Below are 21925 nucleotides of genomic sequence, written 5' to 3'. Positions count from 1 at the left end.
TGGGAGTATTCTTCTGGACCCCACAGGATACCTTCTGCATAAGACCACTACTTTCAAGACTAGGAGGTACAGCTCCACCCTAACAGAGAGTTAGGCAAAATGAAGAGAGAGAGGAACATGTTCCAAATTAAAGAAAAAGAAGAAACCTCAGAGGAAAAAACAAAACAAAACAAAAAACAAACAAACAAAACCTAACCAAAATGGAATAAGCAACTTATCTGATAAAGAGTTCAAAGTAATGTTCATAAAGACACTCACAGAACACAAGAGAAGAATGGATGAGGATGATGAGAACTTTAACAGAGAGATAGATAATGTGCTTTTAGATATAAGAGCTGAAAAATACAACTGAAATTTAAAAAAGTTTGCTAGAAGAAATCAACAGCAGATTAGATGATGCAGAAGAACAGATCAGCAATCTGGAAAACAGGGTAGTGAAATCATCCAGGCTGAACAGCCAAAATAAAAAAAAATAATTAAAACATGAGGATAGTTTAAGAGATCTCTGAAACAACATTAAGTGCTTATAGGAGTCTCAGAAGGAAAAAAAGAGAAAGAAAGGTGCAGAAAATTTATTTGAAGAAATAATAGCTAAAACTTTCCTAATGTGGGGAAGGAAACAGACTTCTAGGGTTCAGGAATCAGAGAGTTCCCAACAAAATGAACCTGAAAAAGTCTACACTGAGACACATTATAATTAAAATGTCAAAATTTAAAAATGGAGAATCTTAAAAGCAGAAAGACAAAAGCAACTAGTTATACACAAGGGAACCCTCATAAGACTATCAGCTAATTTTTCAGCAGAAAATTTGCAAGCAGAAGAGAGTGGCCCAATAAATTCAAAGCGCTGAAAGAAAAAATTTGCAACCAAAAATACTCTATCTGGCAAGATTTTAATTCAGAATTGAAGGAGAGATAAGGAGTTTCTCAGACAAACAAAGTTAAAGGAGTTGATCACAACTAAATTGGCCTTATAAAAAATTTCAAAGGGATTTCTTCAAACAGAAAAGAAATGGCCATAATTAGAAGTAAGAAAATTATAAAAGAAAAAAAAAAACCCTCTTAGTAAAAGCAAACATATAATAAAAGTAGTAGATCAACCACTTATAAAGCTAATATGAAGGATAAATGACAAAAGGAATAAAATCAACTGTATCAACAACAATTAAAGAATACACAAAATTTAAAAATACCAACTATGACCTCAAAAGCATAAAACATGGTTGGGTAGTAAAACTTTAGGGCTTTTAGAACATGTCTGAACTTAGCTGACCATCAACTTAAAGTAGACTGATTATATAAAGATATATTTATAAATATGTATAAATAAATATATATTTAATTTAAAATTTATAATTATTTATAAATAAATATATATTATATATAAATATTGCAATATATATGAATGCCATTATAACCACAAATGAAGAAATTGTATAATTACACAAAAAATAAAGAGAAAGTAATCAAAACATGACACTAAAGAAGGTCGTCAGTCATAATGGAAGAGAGCAAGAGAAGAGAACTTCAAAAAACATCTTAAAAACAATTGACAAACTGACACTATACATACCTATCAGTAATTACTTTAAATGTAAATGTACTAAATGATCCAATCAAAAGACATAGGATGGGTGGCATTGGTGGTACAGTGGTGAGCATAGCTGCTTTCCAAAAGACAAAGCTGAATGAATTAAAAAAAAAAAGTTCCACGTCTATGTTGTCTACAAGACAGTGACTTTACACCTACAGGCATACAGACTGACAGTAAAAGGATAGAAAGAGATATTCCAGGCAAATGGAAGCAAAAAGAAAGCTGCGGCAGCAATATTTAAATCAAAAAACAAAACGAAACAAATAGGACAAAAAAAACAACAGACTTTCAAACAGACTATAACAAGAGACAAAGAGGGCATGACAATGACGTAATGATAAAGGGATCAATCCAACAAGAGAATACATCAACTTTAAATATCTATGCACCCAACATTAGAGTACCTAAATATATAGAGCAAATATTAACAGACATAAAGAGAGAAACTGATAGTAATACAACCATAGTAGGAGACTATAACACCCCAGATACATCAATGAATAGAATATCCAGAAAGAAAATCAATAAGGAAATATTAGCCTTAAGCTACACATTAGACTAGATGGACTTAATAGATATATACAGAACATTCCATCCCAAAACTGCTGAATACATGTTTTCCAGGGCACATGGAACACCCTCTAGGATAGGTCACATGTTAGGCCACAAAACAAGTCTCAATGAGTTTAAGAAGAAGTTTTTTTTCCCTATCACAACAGTATGAAACTAGAAATTAGTTACAAGAGGAAAACTGTAAAAATCACAGAAATGTAGTTATTAAACAACATGCTACTAAACAACAAGTGAGTCAATGAAGAAATCAAAAAGGAAATAAAAAAATACATGGGAAAAATAAAATTGGACACAAAATACTGTAAAATCTACGGAACCCAGCAAAACCAGTTCTAAGAGGGAAGTTTATAGTGATACAATCCTACCTCAAGAAACAAGAAAAACCTCAAAAAACAATCTAACCTTACACCTCATAGAAAGAAAAAGAGAACAAACATAGCCCAAAGTTAGTAAAAGGAAGGAAATAATAAAGATCAGAGCAAAAATAAATGAAATATAAAGACAAAAAAATAGAAAAGATCAATAAAACTAAAATCAGGTTCTTTAAAAGGATAAATAAAATTGATAAACTTTAGCCAAATTCATTAAGAAAAAACAAACAAACAAGAGGGGACCCAAATACATAAAATCTGAAATCAAAGAGTAGAAGCTGCAATTGACAACACAGAAATACAAAGGATTCAGGGCTCCCGGGTGGCTCAGTCAGTTAAGCGTCTGCCTTCGGCTCAGGTCATGATCCCAGGGTCCTGGGATCGAGTCCCGCCATCAGGCTCCCTGCTCGGCAGGGAGCGTGCTTCTCCCTCTGCCTCTCCCTGCCACTCTGCCTACATGTGCTCTCCCTCTTTCTCTCTGTCAAATGAATAAATAAAGTCAAAAAAAAAAAAAAAAAAGAAATACAAACGATTGTAAGAGACTACTAGGAACAACTGTATGCCAACAAGTTGGGCAACCTAGAAGAAAAGGATAAATTCCTAGAAACATACAATCTTCCAAGACTGAATCAGGAAAAAAAAAAAAATAGAAAATGTGAACAGAATGATTACTAGCAATGAAATTGAATCAGTAATCAAAAACCTCCCAAAAAACAATTTTACTAAACATATGAAGAAGAGATAATACCTATTCTTCTCAAATTATTCCAAAAAGTTAAAGAGAAAGGGATGCTTCCAAATTTATTCTATAAAGCCAGCATTACCCTGATACCAAAACCAGACAAAGGCACTGCAAAAAAAGAAAATTACATGCTAATACCTTTTCTTCATAAACATACATGCACAAATCCTCAATGAAATATTCAATTCAATTAAAAATGAGCAAGAGGACCTGAACAGAGATTTTTCTGAAGAACGTGCAGATGGCCAACACATACAGGAAAAGATGCTCAACATCACTAATCATTAGGGAAATGCAAATCAAAACCACAATGACATATCAGCTTATACCTGCCAGAATGGCTAGTATCAAATAAACAAGAAATAACAAGTGTTGGCAAGGATGTGGAGAAATGGGAATGGTCATCTGCTGATGGTGAGAATATAAATTAGTGCAGCCACTATGGAAAACAGTATGGAATTTCCTTAGAAAACTAAAAATAGAAATGCCATTTAATTCAGTAATTCCACTTCTGGGTATTTATCCAAAGAAAACAAAAAGTCTAACTTGAAAAGAAATACATATCCATATGTTCAATGTAGCATTATTTACAATAGCCAAGATGTGTAAGCAACCCAAGTGCCCATCAATAGATGAATGGATAGAGAACATGTAAAATATATATATTGCAATATTAACTCAGCCATAAAAAAGAATGAACCCTTGCCTTTCGTGAAAACATAGATGGATTTAGAGGGTATTATGTTACATGAAATAAGTCAAAGAAAGTCTAATACTGTATGATATCATTTACATGTGGAACCAAAAATACAAAATAAACTGACAAAACAAAAACAGACTCATAGATACAGAAGCAAACTGTAATTGTCAGAGGTAAGGGAGTTGGGGACATGGGCAAAATAGATGAAGGGGATTAAGAGGTACAAACTTCCAGTTATAAAGTAAATAAGTCACAGGGATTAAAAGTACAGCATAGGGAATACAGTCAATAATGTTGTAATAATTTTATATGGTGACAGATGGTACCTAAACTAATTGATCATTTTGTAATGTCTATAAATGTTGAATCACTATGTTGTACCTGTAAAATTAACGCAATATTTTACGTCAACCATACTTCAATTAAAAAAAAACAGAGAAGAAATGAAAACAGTTTTATGTCAAGATTGGATTGTATTTATAGTCAAAAGTTAACACATTTTCTCTATCCTATGTCTTTATGTAACAGAAAAATCTCTGCAGTATTCAATATGCTTTTTATTAAATAAAAAATTGCTATTGGTTAAAATGGAATTCTACAGAATTTCTTTTTTTCAATGCAGAATGAAGCAGAAGCTACTAGAGATTATATAACCTTGAAATTTTTGTTGCATTATACACTCCTATGGTTTCTATAATTCAACTATCCAGATGCATATTTATTTATTTATTTATTTATTTTTTAAGATTTTATTTATTTATTTGACAGAGAGAGACACAGTGAGAGAGGGAACACCAGCAGGGGGAGTGGGAGAGGGAGAAGCAGGCTTCCCGCGGAGCAGGGAGCCCGATGCGGGGCTCGATCCCAGGACCCTGGGACCATGACCTGAGCCGAAGGCAGACGCTTAACGACTGAGCCACCCAGGCGCCCCAGATGCATATTTATTAAAAGCCAGATGAGTGGGACACAGATTTGCTCCTTTACAATGAAGATAAAGATAAGGAAATCTAGATGGATGTAAAAATGTAATAAATTTTGAAATACTTTCCCAGTTTTGGGGCCAAATCAGATTTTTTTTGATGATAAAAGTGGAGGAAAAGTAATATGTAATTCTAAGTTTGAGACAAAATTAGTTAGTGTCCTGTGGTAGGATAAAACCATAGCCTTTAAAGTAATGTTCTCCTCTCAACATTTGCATTTCTACAGGACGGAAATCTTTTTTCCCCCAATGTTATTGAAATATAATTGACATATAACATTGTGTAAGCTTAAAGTGTACAACATGATGATTTGATATTGTATATATTGCAAAATGATTACCACAATAAGGTTAGTTAATACATCCATAACCTCACGTAGGTAGAATTTGTGTGTGTGTGTGTGTGTGGTGGTGCAGGTGAGAATATTTAAAATCTACTCTTTCAGCAACTTCAAATATACAATACAATATTGTATACTATAGCCAGCCAGAAAGTATCCTGGTTTAGACAGGGATGCAAAATGGAGAGTTGAAGTCTTAACTAGGCATATATTTTTTTAAGTATCAAAAGAAATCTTTTAAGTTATATTAGAGACCTGATGACTGAACCACTTAGGGGGGCTATAATTACCATACATAAGAATACACTGTGGGGGTAAAAGCAAAGCAGGTATATAAAAAAAATAATAAATTGAAGTGGATAAAGCATTTCTATAAGGCACTGCGGAAGCATTTTCTGTATCAGTCCCTACTAGAAAGTAATACCACATCCAGGACAATGATTTTCCTGACTGCCATTTTAAAAGCATTATCCAATAGCTTCATTTAGAGTTTCTCTGCTATGTTCTTGGGCACATACTTTTGTACTGTATCCTCATAATAACCTTGAAAGTTAGGTAGAGAATTTGCATATTAGAAAACTAAAATTTATGAAGATTAAATGATTGGCCTTTATTTTTATTTTACTATTATTTTTTTACTGATGATGGCTAATTTTCATCCAATAGCTATTATTTTATTTTGTTAAAAAAATATTTAATTTATTTAAGCTAAGGAAAAAAAAACAGTTTACCCATTTCTCCCACTCCCACCACCTCTTGTAACCACCAATCTGTTCTCTGTATCTATGAGCTTCGTTTGTTTACTTGTTTGATTTTTATGATTCCACATATAAGGGAGGTCATAAGGTATTTGCCTTTTTCTAACTTATTTCACTTAGCAGAATGCCTCAAGGTCCACCCACATTGTCACAAATGGCAAAACATCATTCTTTTTTATGGTTGAATAATATTCAATTATATAAATATACTATATTTTCTTTATTCATTTGGCTATCGATGGACACCTGGGTTGCTTCCACATCTCACCTATTGTAAATAATGCTGCAATCATCATAGGAATGGATATATCTTTTCAAATGTGTATTTTTGTTTTCTTGGTTTAAATACTCAGAAGTGGAACTGCTGGATTATATGGTATTTGTGTTTTTAATTTTTTGAGGAACCTCCATACTGTTTTCCCTAGTGACTGCACCAATTTATATTTTCACCATCAGGGCACAGAATAAAGTTTGTAAGACTTAGACTGTCTCTATGGTAGCAAATGCACTTGAACAAGTTTTTCAAAAATATTATCTAGTTTTCTTTTAAACTTTATATTCAATTGAATTTGTTCAAACAATGACATATTTTGAAATCTCTTGATACACATATTTCAGGCAAGTACAAAGTATATTTTTTTTTCAAAAGTATAATTGCTTAAATCTATAATCAAGAAATTCTCAGTTAACTTACATGTCTCTGGGATCCATCATATTCACATCTTTCAATTTTTCCTAGGCTGCCATCTGAGAAATACAGCTTTTCTGCACGGTGGTCAATGGTGAGACCATTTGGAGTGAGTATGTCTGTACTGACCACCACTTGAGCATTTTTCCCAGTCAAGGTAGATCTCATTATACTTGGATGTTGTTCATTCCAGTTGGTCCAAAACATTAAACTAATTAAAATGAAAATTGTGATAATAAATTAAAATTTTCATTAACAACAGAAACAGTAGAAATATGGTGATGTCAAGCTGTTTTAAAAAAAAGCAAAATTATTTGTCTCACATTCTATGACCCTTAAGGAAGTCTAGGTAACAAGTGGAGATATGTATATTATATATGCATGTATATTTTTCTTAGTTTCTTAAATAAAACCTAGAAACTACTTCTGAAAAACAATTATCTTGTACATTCTCTCAAATAATTTGATTAAATTGAGTCAGTTTGATGTATAGTGAAAATTTATTTTAATCATGGATAAAACAGTTATCCTAAATTTTCTGTGAGTTGCAAATGTATTCTAACTTATTAATATCATGTTTCAGCATATTGAGTATAATTGTTTTATTTTTTTTATTTTTATTTATTTATTTATTTGACAGAGAGAGACACAGCGAGAGAGGGAACACAAGCAGGGGGAGTGGGAGAGGGAGAAGCAGGCTTCCCACCGAGTAGGGAGCCCGATGTGGGGCTCGATCACAGGACCCTGAGATCACGACCTGAGCCGAAGGCAGACGCTTAACGGCTGAGCCACCCAGGCGCCCCGAGTATAATTGTTTTAGACATCATTCTTAACCTAACTATATTTCTTTTCTTTAATTGGCAAATATCAAAATCTCCTTCTCTTTCCTGGTTTGCTTTTTAGATTCTGCATTCTCCTTTGTATATGTTTTAGAGAAATACAATTAATAAACTACTATATTTCTTTAATTTCTTCTTTTCTCTTCTCTCTTTGTCAGTGTGATTTTTTAAATAAATGACAATGTTGATTTTGGAATTCCAGAGGTTAGTCTCAACTCCCTAAAAGTATTATCTGTTACTTAGAGTTTTTATAGAATGCTTTAAATCAGTGTTTGTCAACTTGTTCTTTGGGGAAGCCTTTATAAGTCACTTGAAAAACAGAGAGTCTGTAGAGTTCCAGTTTCTAATCCCTATTTTTTCCATAACAGCTCTTCTCTTATTTTATCTATAGGACTGTCCCTAAAATTTTATTTGAAGACTGGTTGTTGCTGCTTAGAATGGAACAAAGAAGAGAAGGAAGGAAGGAAAGAAGGAGGGAGGGAGGGAGGGAGGCAGGAAGGGGAGGAAAAAGAGAGAAGGTGGGAAGGATGGAAGGAAGAAAGGAAGGAAGGAAGGAAGGAAGGAAGGAAGCAAGGAAGCAAGGAAAGAACAAGGAATAAAGGAGGAAAAGAAGAAGGGACGAAGAGAGAGAGGCTGACAGGCAGGCTATTTTACATATTTGAAAAAAAATGCTTAATATATGTTGGCAGAGAAAAACTATTTGAAATAATATTTCATATTTACAGCAAGATTATATATACCATTTCCATGTATAATCATTTAAAGGTCATGCAGAATTATAACCAACAAAATTTTCAATATGTGGTTTTTTAGTATTATGCAAACACTTATTACTGAACAATATTCAAGTCACGACAAAAATCTTTCTATTTGCTAATTTAAAATAACCCCCACAATTGAGAAAAGCTGGGTCAACTATGCTCTTTGTTAAAATGTTTCATAGCCTGGGGCGCCTGGGTGGCTCAGATGGTTAAGCGTCTGCCTTCGGCTCAGGTCATGATCTCAGGATCCTGGGATCGAGCCTCACATCGGGCTCCCTGCTTGGCGGGGAGCCTGCTTCTCCCTCTCCCTCTACTGTTCTCCCTGCTTGTGCTCTCTCGCTCTCTCTGTCAAATAAATAAATAAAATCTTTAAAAGAAAAAAAAAGTTTCATAGCCTTTTAATCTATCCTATGGAATACGAGAGTGTTCTAAGTGAGCAAGTGTCAAAAATATTTTGTCCTATGAATGAGTAAATTTGCGAAAACAAATGGCATTCCACTTTCTTAAATTACACAGTAGTTTTATCCACACAGTGTGACTTTTGAAAGAAAAAGTTAAAACATTTTAAAAGTTATGCATATAATATAAAGTATTAAGTACACTTATCTGCAGTATTTTCCTAAATTATTGGTTTTAGAATTACAGAATTTCTGAAGGTATTAGTATTCCTTTAATTTCACCTTTCATTTCACAAATAAGAAAACGGAGGCCAGAGAGATTGAGTAATTAAAATTATAGTAATTGAACCAAGTTTTGAACTCAAATAGTTTTTTACCTAGAATTTAAGATTTTACTTTAAAATTTCTGTTAACCAACTGACATACATTTTCAAAAGTGATTTGACAGTGTCATTGATATGTATAACAAAAAATATTTTTATACTTTAAATTTTAGTTATATGTAATTTTTCAATTAAAACATTTTGATGTGTTTAATTCTAATTTACAGTTCACTGTATGTTAGATGGAAGTGTAATTTTAGCTTATGTAGTAAATATAAGATAAAGCACTTATCAATTAAAACTAATCATATATAATATTGTCAGTCATCTCCCTTATGTTTATTTCAAAACTGTCTTAGAAATTCCTTTGATTAACTGCAGACACTTACTACTATCCTAAGATTCTCCTGGTGAACCGTCAAGATCAATGCAGTTGATTCAACAACAAGCTGTATTGTGATAGGTCCGTGGTGTGAGCAGAAGCAGCTCTGCCCAGGCATTTGAAGGCCTGTGTCCATCTGAACTAAGTCACCAGAGCTTGTGAGGAATCAGCTTTCTCTCAACCTTCAGAGTCTTCATTTAAGATGAAAGTGTTAACTGAATTAAATCTAATCTCATTTCTAGCTCTGTAAGAGTGTCCAGATTTAGTTATTCACACACTGACTAATTTATGCAGTCCTTTCTTCTTTCAAGTGGTCAGGGTCAGTGTTTATCAGTAACTGTTTTTTTATTCTTCATTTTTTCTTTACCACATCTAAAAAAGAGCTCTTCTATTTCTACTTGGTAAAAGCCAGATTTGTCTGATTGTTGTTTATTTGCTTAAGAACAAAAGGACTTTCCAGTAGTAAAATATTCTTATAATACTGTATGGAAGCAGAACTTCATAAAAATCTTTTTTCTGCATAACCCAAGCTTTGTTCTTCTTTTTTCATACAATTGCTTCCTTATGGCATCTACCCCAAACATGAATTTTTTCTCATTTGTTTTGTTTTTTATTCACTCTATACCATAGCCTGAGTATTTCTTCTTGTCACAAATTCTTTGTATGTATTATTTTAAATGCCTGCACAATATGTCATCAAACACGTGTGGAAAATTTAGACTATTGCCAAGTCTTTTGAAAATATAGCTGCACATAGAGTTATTGTTGTTTTCTGTGTTTCAATTAGAGAGATTCCCAGTTGTTAAAATTACTTAGATTATAGAAACATCTTTTAGTTTTTAATACATGTTAACAGGTTTTTTTTTTCAGATTTATCATTTCAATTTATCATTTATCAATTTATCATTTATCATTTATCAGGCTTTAGTGTCTTCTTCATATACCTTTTCCAGCACAGTATTGTTTCTATTTTCCCTTTCATCATTTAAATTTGCTTTTGCTGGAATTCTCATGGAGTTGATACCTGGCATTTCACAAGCCTGGATTCTAATTATTCACATTTACAATGCTCGTTTTAAAAAATAGTTTTATGAATCAGGAAAGGAAAACTTCAAAGAATACCTGTGTCTTAAAAGTTAATTCTTTTTAAAATTAACATATCTTTGATAATCTTTGACTTATAATGAAGAAATAACAATTCACTCTTTCTTACTTTTGGCATTCATCCAGGGCTAGCACATGTGGGTGGTCATCCTCTGACATGGCAATGACTGCCTCCCTGTCAAATGCTCCTGGCCGTGTTTGGTCCACTGTATGTCTGGTGATGGATGAGGTAGTGGAGCTCGTCCAGTACAGTGTATCCCAAGCCCTGTGATAAGCAAGTCCTTCAACAGAACCCACATCTGATGGGGGAAAGAAAAGAATAAATTTACACTTTTATCTACAAAAGACATAGTTTCTGCACAGAAAAGGAATTTAAGATATATTCATATATTTACATGTTATTTTAGCAATCATTTCTTCACAAACTCTCCAAAATAAGAACATATTAATTTTGATGCCTACAACTGATAGCTGATTACACACAGCAAAACTGAGCTATGAACTGGTATATTTGTCACAAGAGCAGTTTTTGCCCAATCATGTCACTAAAGTCTGAATCGTCTCACCACCCCCCCTCAAGAAAAAAAACCTCAATTAAGCAATTAATTTTTATTTAAGAAAATGGTGTCTCTTTTTTTTCATATCTCAATCATTAATTTTCAAAAAGTATCCACTGTGCAATAATTTACAGATGCTTTTGAAAATCATATGTAGAGGTTCCCATCGAGGTATAGTCATAATGAATTTTATCTTGATACTATATCTGAAGACGTCAAGGAAAAGTTAACACATCAAAAACTACAAGAGTATCGAAAAGCCAAATCCAACACTACACTTCCAACTATTAAACAATGGTAGAGAATGTTTTAATAAGTTACTGTAGTAAGTTCTTTGATTCTATTCAGCTAATGTGATATAAAAACAAAAGAAAATGAAATTAATTACCGGCTAACATATGCTTTAAGTGTTGTCAGAAAAGATAAATGGTAGCACACAGATTCCAGTACATAAAAGTGACAATGTGAAAAACAAGAGTAATTATTTCTTAAATTGTTTTCCCAATTACTATCTTGTGTTATACAAGATAGCTGTGTTATTTTTCAGAGGTGCTTTGAGTACCTTTTTTAGTATAACCAAATTATTATAGTTTTTCCTTCTTGTTGTCTATTTTTCTCAGAGTTATTACTCTTAACATGTTTAATTTCAGGGAAGGATATCTATAGCTTTGGCAGTCATGCTAAGAAATTAACATTATAACAAGCAGAGTTTTTCCACTGTATTTCTCTCAAAGAATCTCTGAAAGGAATTATTCAGCTCTTCTAAAATTAGGTAAATAAAAAGGGTTATTTTCAGGTTTAAGATGGGTAAATACTTCGTTTGATGTTCAATAGAACTTAGTGGGAGTGCAAAACAATATTAAAGTCTTTTGAACTAGATTTCTTTAATGTGATTAAGTTTTGTCATTTTTTTTTCTACACACAACAGAGAAGAATCCACTAACACTAAAATTATTAGCTACCATTTATCGGGCACTGTCTTTCTGCTAGGCATTGTGCTATTTTGCATTCGTCACTTTACCTGTAAGCTACTCTGTGAAGTTATATTGTTCTTCTTTTCCTAAAAAGGACACTGAAACCCAGGGTCACAGAACTGATAGAGTTAAAGTAAGATTTTTAACACAGGTTCATCTGCTTCCAAAAGCCTGTATTCTTTAGTACTACCATTTAGAGATGGGTTTATAGCCCCTATCACCAATGCTCAATCCACACAAAGCTAGAATCAAACAAATGACTCATTAGTTTCAACCTGTCTGACTCTAGGTGAATTGTATAACTAGTTATTTACTATGACTGGCTTCCTCTCACACATTCAACAAAACAATTTACAAGAAATTAATGTAGGTGATTAGTATGGAAACTTAGGCCAGAGATGATGGGGGAAAAAATATTAAACATAATCACAATAACATCTGTTAAACTCTTTTTATATGAATCATATGGTGTTCTTACTTGAGGTGAGTAGGTGGGAGATTAAAACTCATCACAGGTACTTCCATTATTAATTAAAAAAATCATCCATTCCACTGTATTTTTTGCACTTTCAAACCATCTTAGAAATGAAGCTAACTCTATTAGTAGTGTAAGCAGCATTATGCTCTTTCATCATTCACAAACAGAATGAGAAATGGTGTAGCTCTGAAAAAATCCATGTAGATCAGAATCATTCATCTACCCTCATTCTGTAACTTCCCCCTCTACTGGCTTTGACAGATCATCTTCATAGCCACCTTTTCCCTGCCGCATCAGGAAAAAACACTTGGTATCACCATGGAGATGAAGCAGACTCTCCTTTTCTATGGCTGACAGGTCCAGGTTTACCGGAGTACATAATACACCTCATTATCCAGGTACAATCTCTTTTATTTTATTTTTGTAATAAATGACAACCTGACAGTACACTTAATCATAATCTGGTGCTACATTTTAAAGTATTTCAGTAATGCACTTTTTCTCAAAAAGATATCTAATTCTCTATTTAAATTGTACTTGTCATTAACCAATAGCCAGTTAAAGACATACATAAAATTAAAAATCATGAAAAATCTTAGTTGAGATAACATTAAGATATTCATATCATTTTTATGATTATTTCACACAATGTGGGTTCGTGTGTGTGTGTGTGTGTGTGTTTGAATACTAAGGTTCCTGAATCAGTTGAACAGGTGGAATAAGAACTTGGAGTTATTGATCCTGGCAGATAATTATGTAGTTTGAAAATTAAAGTAGGGGCGCCTGGGTGGCTCAGTTGGTTAAGCAACTGCCTTCGGCTCAGGTCATGATCCTGGAGTCCAGGGATCGAGTCCCGCATCGGGCTACCTGCTCAGCAGGGAGTCTGCTTCTCCCTCTCCCACTCCTCCCTCTTGTGCTCTCTCTCTCTCTCTCAAATAAATAAATAAAATCTTTAAAAAAAAAAAAAAAAAAAAAAAAAGAAAATTAAAGTAAAATACCTATCTATCCACTCAACCAGCCCTAAAATATTAAACAGAATTAAACATCTTTTGGAACTCAAGAATGTAAAATGGGCATAATTTAAATAAGTAAATAGATAAACAAACAAATAAATAATAACAGTGCTATTTTTGCAACTCCATACTTTTTACCTCAGCAAAATAATTATATTGAAAGTGTGATGCATAACCAAGTAAAAATACTACCTCTTCATTCCATGCACTTATTTAAAAAAAAAAAAAAAGGTGAGAGAGGTCCCTTCCCTCCAACCTCCTTTGAGCTGGTAATTAGGTTTGGCTAAGCATGAATGAGGTCCTGATACGTTTTTGTAGAAGTAAGAAGAGGAGGTCAGTTCATTAAAAATACAAGGCAGGCAAATAACTCAGAACCATGGCTATAGTTAATTTCCTAGATTCTAATTTCCACAGAAATGGAATCGGAAATTGATCCTACCAGCCTGGCACACTGACACCAACAACTACTCTGACAATTACCCAGAGGACTTCCTAGAGAACACACCTTCATCTCATCACAACTGAAGAAGGGACAACAGCTCCTTCTTGTCTTTACAGTGTTCAGTATAAGAGCTTACAAAACGGGAAAGGCAATGAAGATGCTCTTGGGAGGAAGCTACAAGTACAAATCATTGCCATTCATCTGGCTGGAACAACAGTCACAGATTAAATCCTGTAGCAAAATTAACAGGAAATAATATTTATTTTAAGAATATGCTATAACTGCAAAGCATCATAATGGCCTCTCCTCTTGAAAGTATCCTGTTCTCTTACTCATTGGCTTATTTACTAAAGCCATGAAGTAACAGAAGGTTTGTTGTTTGAAATTATATTAGTAGTATAAAGCATCCTAATTTTGTCTGCGGGATCTAAAGACAGAGAAGCAGGCTCAATTTTCAACCCAGGTACTAATGAGGGTATTCAAATGGCTGATAAAACATAAACCGTGTTTGATATTATCAGCCATCACAAAGATGGAAATCAAAATCATACTTCACATCCATTTTGATTACTGTAATTTAAAAAGGTAACAACAAGTTTCAGCAAAGAACTGGAGCATTCACACATTGCTGGTGGGAATATAAAATAGTGCAGCTGTTTTGGAAAACAGTCTGGCAGTTTTTCAAAATTTTAAATATATAATTACCACTTGACAAAGCAATTCCCCGGTAGGTCCATACCCAAGAGAAATGAAAACGTATATCCACGTGGACACACATGTTCATTGCAGTTTATTCATAATAGCCAAAAGCAGAAATAGCCCAAATATCAACCAACTGCTGAATGGATGAATGAATTGTGGTACATCTATATAATGGAATATATTTTAGTAATAAAAAAGAATGAAGTACTGATATAAGCTAAAACATGGATGAAACACAAAAATGGTATACTAAGTGAAAGAAGCCAGTTACATTAGACCACTTACTCTAGAATTTCCTTTACATGAAATCTTTAAAGGCATAAAATAGATTAGTGGTTGTCTGGTTAGGGAGCATCGGGTGGGAGAATAAAAAGTAACTGCTAATTGGTATGAGCTTTTCCTGGAGGGTGGGGTGAGGAAAATATTGTCAAATTGATGGTCATTATGGTTGCACAACTCTGAAAATACTGACACTTTAAATGTGTGAAATGGTCTATGGATGATCAAAGTAAATCTGGAGCTCTATTGAAGGAAATGTATAAAATAATATGAGAATTAGCATCGATAAATTGGGTACAATTTAAGTTCTAATTTGATAACTACTTATATTTCTATTATGAGTCTAGCCACAGGGTTACTAGACATAGTATACAATGTTGGTGAACAAAAATGGACATGGTTTAATTGTTAGCCAGTAAGGATATTGTAGGAAATTAAAATACCTGCTAATTTCTCTTAAGTCTACCTAACCAAAATGCTTTGCAAATGATTAACTGTGTGGGTTATTTTCCCTTTTCTAATTATTCAACTGGTGAACTGCTTTTAATAGATTATAATGTAGATCTCTTACTATAAATTAGACTACCACCTTCTGGTTTGAAGACGTTTTTATTTTCACATTAATAAATACGATAAAATGACTATCTAAAGTATCTTTCAGATACAAGCTTTCATTTTTATGTCCTCAGATTATGTAAGGCCATTAACAAATCACACACCAAGACTGACAGGTACCAGTAGAGGGTACTCGCCAGGGTATGATCTGAACTTTTTGATATTCATTCAGATTGGGGATGGCCCACTACAGGCTGCCAAATATTTGGGATGTCAACCATCATCACACCTAAACTATAGCAATAGCTTTTATCTGTACACTTTGCCCTGAATCTTTATGTTCTTATATTCTTTAACTTTTAAAAAGCTCAACATTTTTTTACTAGTCTAATTTACTAAAAACTAAAAAAAAATCAAAATCTATACGATAGTCTACAGATTTAAACAAGGGACAATTCTACAGAGAAAAAAAATATTTTTTTTTTATGACTAAATATCTGGAAAACAAAGAATCTGCTGAAAAACTATTAAGAGTTCAGTAATCTGGCAAGCATTAAATAAATAAACCAAAATTAATAGCCTATTATGTACAAAAATAACTAGTAGATATATAATGGAGAGATCCCAATCCAAGTAGCCATTAATGATGTGGTTCCAGTCAATGAACATACCTATACAACTGCTCCATGCTTGACCACCTGAATTTGACCCTTCTTGTGCCCAAAGTATTGCAATAAAGCTATCTTTCAAGAATGTGGCTATTTAACCTCAGGCCCTCATCCCTCTTGAGACACAATCCATTCAAAGAGTTTGAATGGGTAATTGCTTTATATTACTCTTTTGTCCTCATTATCTTACTTACTAAACCAAACTTTTTTCTTTCCAAAAACAAACTTGTTTGCAGTCATGCAATCTATCTTTAACAAAGACAAGTTCTCACTATTATCCCAAAAGTGGTTTTAATTCCCTGGAACCAGATTACCTCAAATATTTCCAAGTTAGAAGACAGTATTTGCTTTACATTGCATAACAAACAGGACTATTTACTTGGGTTTGCCAGAAAAAAGGAACAATTTGCCCTAAGGGAGTATTGAAGCAAATTGAAACAGCTTGAAGCTTTTAGGTGACAGTGTTTTGTTTTTTGTTTTTGTTTTTTTTTTCTTAATTTTACCTGTGTGTGTGTGTGTGTGTGTGTGTGTGTGTGTGTGTGTGTGTGTGTGTTCAGGTTTAAAACCATTAAAATCCTACTTTATGCCTGAACTTGACTCCGCTGAAAATTTTATAAATTCATACATGTCTCAACAAATGCCTTTATCTTGTTTCACCACTAACGGAAGCAAAGAAATATAAGCCATTAAAAAATTGAGCATATGGTTAATTATAGTTGTGTCGTTCCTTCAGGAGTAACTGGAGATAAGCACGGACTCAAGTAAGATTAAACTAACATTGGAATGCCTAGGGCTTCCAGGAAAAATATAAACTCCAAGGTTTCTAAAACACTGAAGTATGTCATATTTCACCCTCCAGGGAAAGGCTGGGACACCTTCTATGTACAGGCTTTCTTTGAGAAATATAATTAGTAAGTCACTAAGAACCCATCCGCATTTCCTTTGTGAGACTGCGGTAAATCCTCAGGCCAAAGTCACGAACTTAAATATTCTTGAGAAGCAGGTGTCTCTGCCCATTTCCAGGTGTCTAGATAAAATTCAACATTTCCCTCAATCAGTTAATACCATACAAAATGATCTCAACAGCAATTCCTTTATAAACAGAACAGACAATAATTTCTTAATATCATATAAAGAAAGGGAAGGCCTTCTTATCCAAACTAAGACCCAGTTTCTCAAGGTCCATCATTAGATATGTGTTCCCTTGGTGTAAGGTCCTCCTCACCTGTTCATTGCTTAAATACTTTTTGTAAATAATATCCTTCAGAGAATAACTTACTAATTTATAAATGATTAGTGCTTTTCTATGTTTTATTTTATTCTATTATTTTTAATGGACCATAAAATGTCATTTTTTTGCGCAGAAGAAAAGATGAGAAACAACTTCAAAAACACAGTCTTAAGAAAGGCATAGAAATGAGTGCTTTGGGTACCTTATAGTACAGGTATACATGGTCCTTAACAGAAATGTAGCATTATATCCAGCTTATGAGCTATTCCTTAGTGATAAATTAATAATTTCATGAAAAGTATTTGCTGTACGTCAATTATACACATTTAGTTAAATAATAAATGTGGTACATACTATTAATTGGACAGAACACATACATATAGCTTCTGCTAATCTTAGGGCCTTTTAAACGGACTTCAGTCAAGAGCAGTTATAATGTTGACTTCTGCACCAGAAGCATAACACTTTATTTAGCCATTACTGTATGTATTTCTCCTCTTTTTCTTCTTCCTCCTCCCTCTCCCCTCCTCCCCCCTCTTCCCCCTCCATTTCCTTTTCCTTCTTCAGCTCTGCCTTTCCTTCTTCAGGTATCTGATCTAACATTACTGGTAGCCATCCTTTTTCTACATCACTTTGCTTCTGACTCAGTCTCACTTCTTCAGTATTCGCCCATGTGCTACAACCATTATCTCTTGCCTGATTCTGCCTACTGCCTATTTTTCATTTGTTTGTTTGTTTTTAAATAACCCTTTACTTGGTGATTTCAGACCTTGATTTCACTCTGACTTGAATCAATGTTATCCCTTCTATGCCATTCTGATCCACAGCAAAATTACCTGTTTTGGCTTCTTCGCTCCCTCTTATTGATGGATTTCTGTGGAGTAGAGTGGAGTGGAGGAAATGTTATTCCAGACATCCTTTTGTTGCTCTGCCAGCTCTTGGTTTTTTAAAGCTATTTTATCAGGTGATTGGTCTTAAACATATGAGACTCAGTGTAAGCTAAACTTCCATATTCTGATGTTAAATTTGTTTCTTTACATATCATATGTAAGTAACTTGATACAGTGTCTATGTTTTTAAGCTATATAGAAATAATTAAAATTGAATAATAATTCTTTCTGAATCACTATAATACTTAGAACAAATATGTTTAAGTAATAAACAAGATTTTTTAATGGCTTTAGAAAATCAAGAGTAATAGTAAATTATCTTGATTTTTAGATTCCAAGTGCTTTTTCCTTTTAAAAGCTTTGCACATTGGCGTGCCTGGGTGTCTGAGTCGGTTAAGTGTCTGACTCTTGGTTTTGGTTCAGGTCAAGTTCTCCTGGGTCCTGAGATTAAGCCCTGCCCTGCACCGAGTCTCACCTCAGGCTCCACACTGAGCAGGGAGTCTACCTGAAGTTTCTCTCCCTCTGCCCCTCCCCCCACCTTCATGTGCATGCTCTCTCTCTCAAATAAATACAGCTTAAAAATAAAAAAAATTAAAAGCTCTTCATGTATAATAGTTTGTCCCCTTTGGAAAAAATGAAGTACTCATTTGTAATAGTACAGAACAACTAAGCAAAGCTATAAAGCAACATGTCTTTTTGAGGGGTTATCTTTTCAATAGTAAGCGGCAAGTAAAATGCTTCATAGAACAATATGAATTTGAATACTAATTTACCTTTAGATTTTAGAACTTTTGTTGTCAGGAATCCAAGAAAAACTTATGAGATTAACAAATTAAGAGACCAATCTTTCAAAAAATAGAAAGAACCTAAAGGTTTAAGTATTATAATTATAGATTTCATGAAGACATTAACAATTTGAGTATAAATTAATTTATATTATCAAGCAAATAAACTTAAGGGATCAGTATCATCATCATCCTCTCATTTAATAATTTTTTAACTTATGGGCTGTTCCATTGTTAATATTTTAAATAGATACTATTCTTTGACAAAAGCACAAAATTAGATGGAAAAAATAAAATTGTGGAGTCAAATTAGGTGCAAGATTTCCAAAGTACTTTGTATTGATATTAAAATTCATCAGAAACATACCCCTTAGCTTCCCACCAAACTTACAGGCCCATTTCCATTGTATCTTGCCCTTAAGAGAAATGAATGTCTTCCTATAACAGGGAAGTCCACTACTTGTGCTCTTTATCAAGGGCATTGGTCCTTTTCTTCTCTCTACTCTTTCTTACAACATAAAGGCCTCCCATTTTACTAGATCATATGACATCTTTTACAACTACATTGAAACTACCCCTTTTTAAGATACCAGCAATTTCTCAATTGCTAAATCCAATGCACATTTTTTTCATCTTATCTAATTACTTAGCAATACTGCCTTTCTTTTGAAACCCTTTCAAGAGATGTTGTTTGCTCATTTGTTTGACATGTTCTTTCCTGTCTTCTTATCTCACTGGTTGTCTCTTTCCCAGCATCCTCTGCTGGCAACCCTTCCACCCAACCTCTAAAATATAGGTATTATCTAAGGTTTCATTTAGAGTCCTCTTCTTTTTGATTCTGTCCCCTAGCTTATCTGATCTATTCTCATAGAATTAAATACCATCTACAAACTTATGTATTCTTTTCCTTTGCCCCTTGCTATTTGTGCTCTTTTTGTCTGTCACCACATCAGAATAAGAGCAGGACACATGAGTGGTTTGTTCTCAGTTGTTTCCCCAACACTGAAAAAAGTTCCAGGCATAGAAAAAGCAACTGAAATTATTTGTGGAATAAATCAATATAGCTTTCTACTATATTAATCCATTGGAGGCAGGGTCTGCATATTAATGTTTTAATTCTTATATGCCCAAGACCTAATATGTTGGAGAAACATGTACAGTAATAAGTAAGAGCACAAACTCTGGATTCAGATAATCGCTTTGAATCCCTGCACTATCACTTACCAGCTATACAACCATGGGCAATTCATTTAACTTTTCTGTATTTTCATTTCCTTATTTGTAATGTAGGAATAATTATATTACCAAATTCATAAGGCATTTGGGATGATTACATGAGTTAACATACGTAAAGTTTTAAAAACAGTGCCTAGTACAAAGAGCTTAAATATAAGTCAGCATTATTATTATTATTACTACTACTACTATTGCATTGTTCTACACAAGGCTATAGTCAATTATGCTTAGCAACACTGATGCTTTGTTGGATAAATTATCATCCCCATTTTCCACAAATAGAATAGGAGAAATAACACTTGTTATAGGAGTGGGTTTCTGAACTCTAAGATAGCACAATCTACATTTGAAAATATAATTCTCTCCTTATTATAAGAAGTTGGTCTTCACATTATTTATTCCTCATCCCTTGGAATAATCTCAACCATTTGAACTATAACTTTGAGTCTTAGTATTATTACTTGTTGGTTGATAATGTAAATATTCGATGATCTTTGGGTGGAAAAGGGGTGGGACTACTAGAAAATTAAGCAATTAGAAAATATTAAATTTTTCTGAAGAAAGAAACAAAGATAGAGAGACATAAGAAAGGAAGTAAAGACTGAATAGAGGTGATTTTTTTTTTAAAGATAAGCAGTTATGAAACAGGAAAATAGAGAAAGGCTATTCCAGATGACAGGGATTGTGGAACAAAGGTTTGATTCTCTATGGCCAAATTTTGCAAAGAAAAAGGATAGAAATTATTATTGGCAATAGAAAGGAACTTAAGAGATGGATAGAAACACATGATCTCTAGGAAATAATAGTGTTTTAGCATTCAACTCAATATGAAAAGGTGGTAAGAATTTTATTTAAATAGAGATTATTCTCTGATCTTTTAAAAACTGTGACATATTCAGAATACGTTTGTTACATATAATACATTGATTACATAAAAATACTATGCATTGTATATGCACACAATATTTTCTTTTAAAGATTTATTTACTTATTTTAGAAAGAGAGAGAGAGAGTGAATGCAAGAGTGGGGGGAGGGGCAGAGGGAGAGAATCTCAAACAGACTCCCTCCATCTCACGACCTGAGATCATGACCTGAGCTGAAATCATGAGCCAGACGCTTAACCAGCTGAGCCACCCAAGCGCCCCCATGCACACAATATTAAAATACTATAATGCAAAAAAAAAAAAAGCCAAAAAAAAGCCAACTAAAAATACCAATATGAAATACAAAGGTTCACCTTAGTAGATAACCCCCAATGAAATGTTTTGAATAAATAAAATTGAATTTATGCATGTTTATTTTCTTTAAAGATTTTATTTATTTATTTGAGAGAGAGAGAACACAAGCAGGTGGAGGGGCAGAGAGAGAAGCAGACTCACCGCTGAGCAGAGAGCTGAATGCAGGGCTTGATCCCAGGACCCTGAGATCATGACCTGAGCCAAAGGCAGACACTTAACCCACTGAGCCACCCAGGTGCCCCAGACTTTACACATGTTTAAATGGAGTGGGAGGTATATAACTGTAAACACACTTAACTAACGTTTAAAGCAAAATAACAACA

At 33.5% G+C, this 21925-nt stretch overlaps 1 protein-coding gene across 9 annotated transcripts in view; it reads right to left on the bottom strand.

Annotated features, from left to right (window-relative positions):
* Positions 1 to 21925, bottom strand: part of LRP1B (LDL receptor related protein 1B) — a 1853519-nt gene that overhangs the window by 336540 nt on the left and 1495054 nt on the right. For all 9 annotated transcript variants that reach the window (XM_032387847.1, XM_032388632.1, XM_032390176.1 and 6 more), the window contains 2 exons: positions 10663 to 10852; positions 6753 to 6957 (listed from right to left, as the gene is read on the bottom strand). In XM_032387847.1, the coding sequence (XP_032243738.1) occupies positions 6753 to 6957; positions 10663 to 10852 (395 nt within the window). The remainder of the gene's footprint in view (positions 1 to 6752; positions 6958 to 10662; positions 10853 to 21925) is intronic.

This window comes from Phoca vitulina, unplaced genomic scaffold, assembly GCF_004348235.1.
Source record: "Phoca vitulina isolate PV1807 unplaced genomic scaffold, GSC_HSeal_1.0 scaffold1, whole genome shotgun sequence".
Lineage (NCBI taxonomy): Eukaryota > Metazoa > Chordata > Mammalia > Carnivora > Phocidae > Phoca > Phoca vitulina.
Note: the sequence above shows the minus strand (reverse complement) of the source record. Positions and strands in the feature narration are given on the sequence as shown.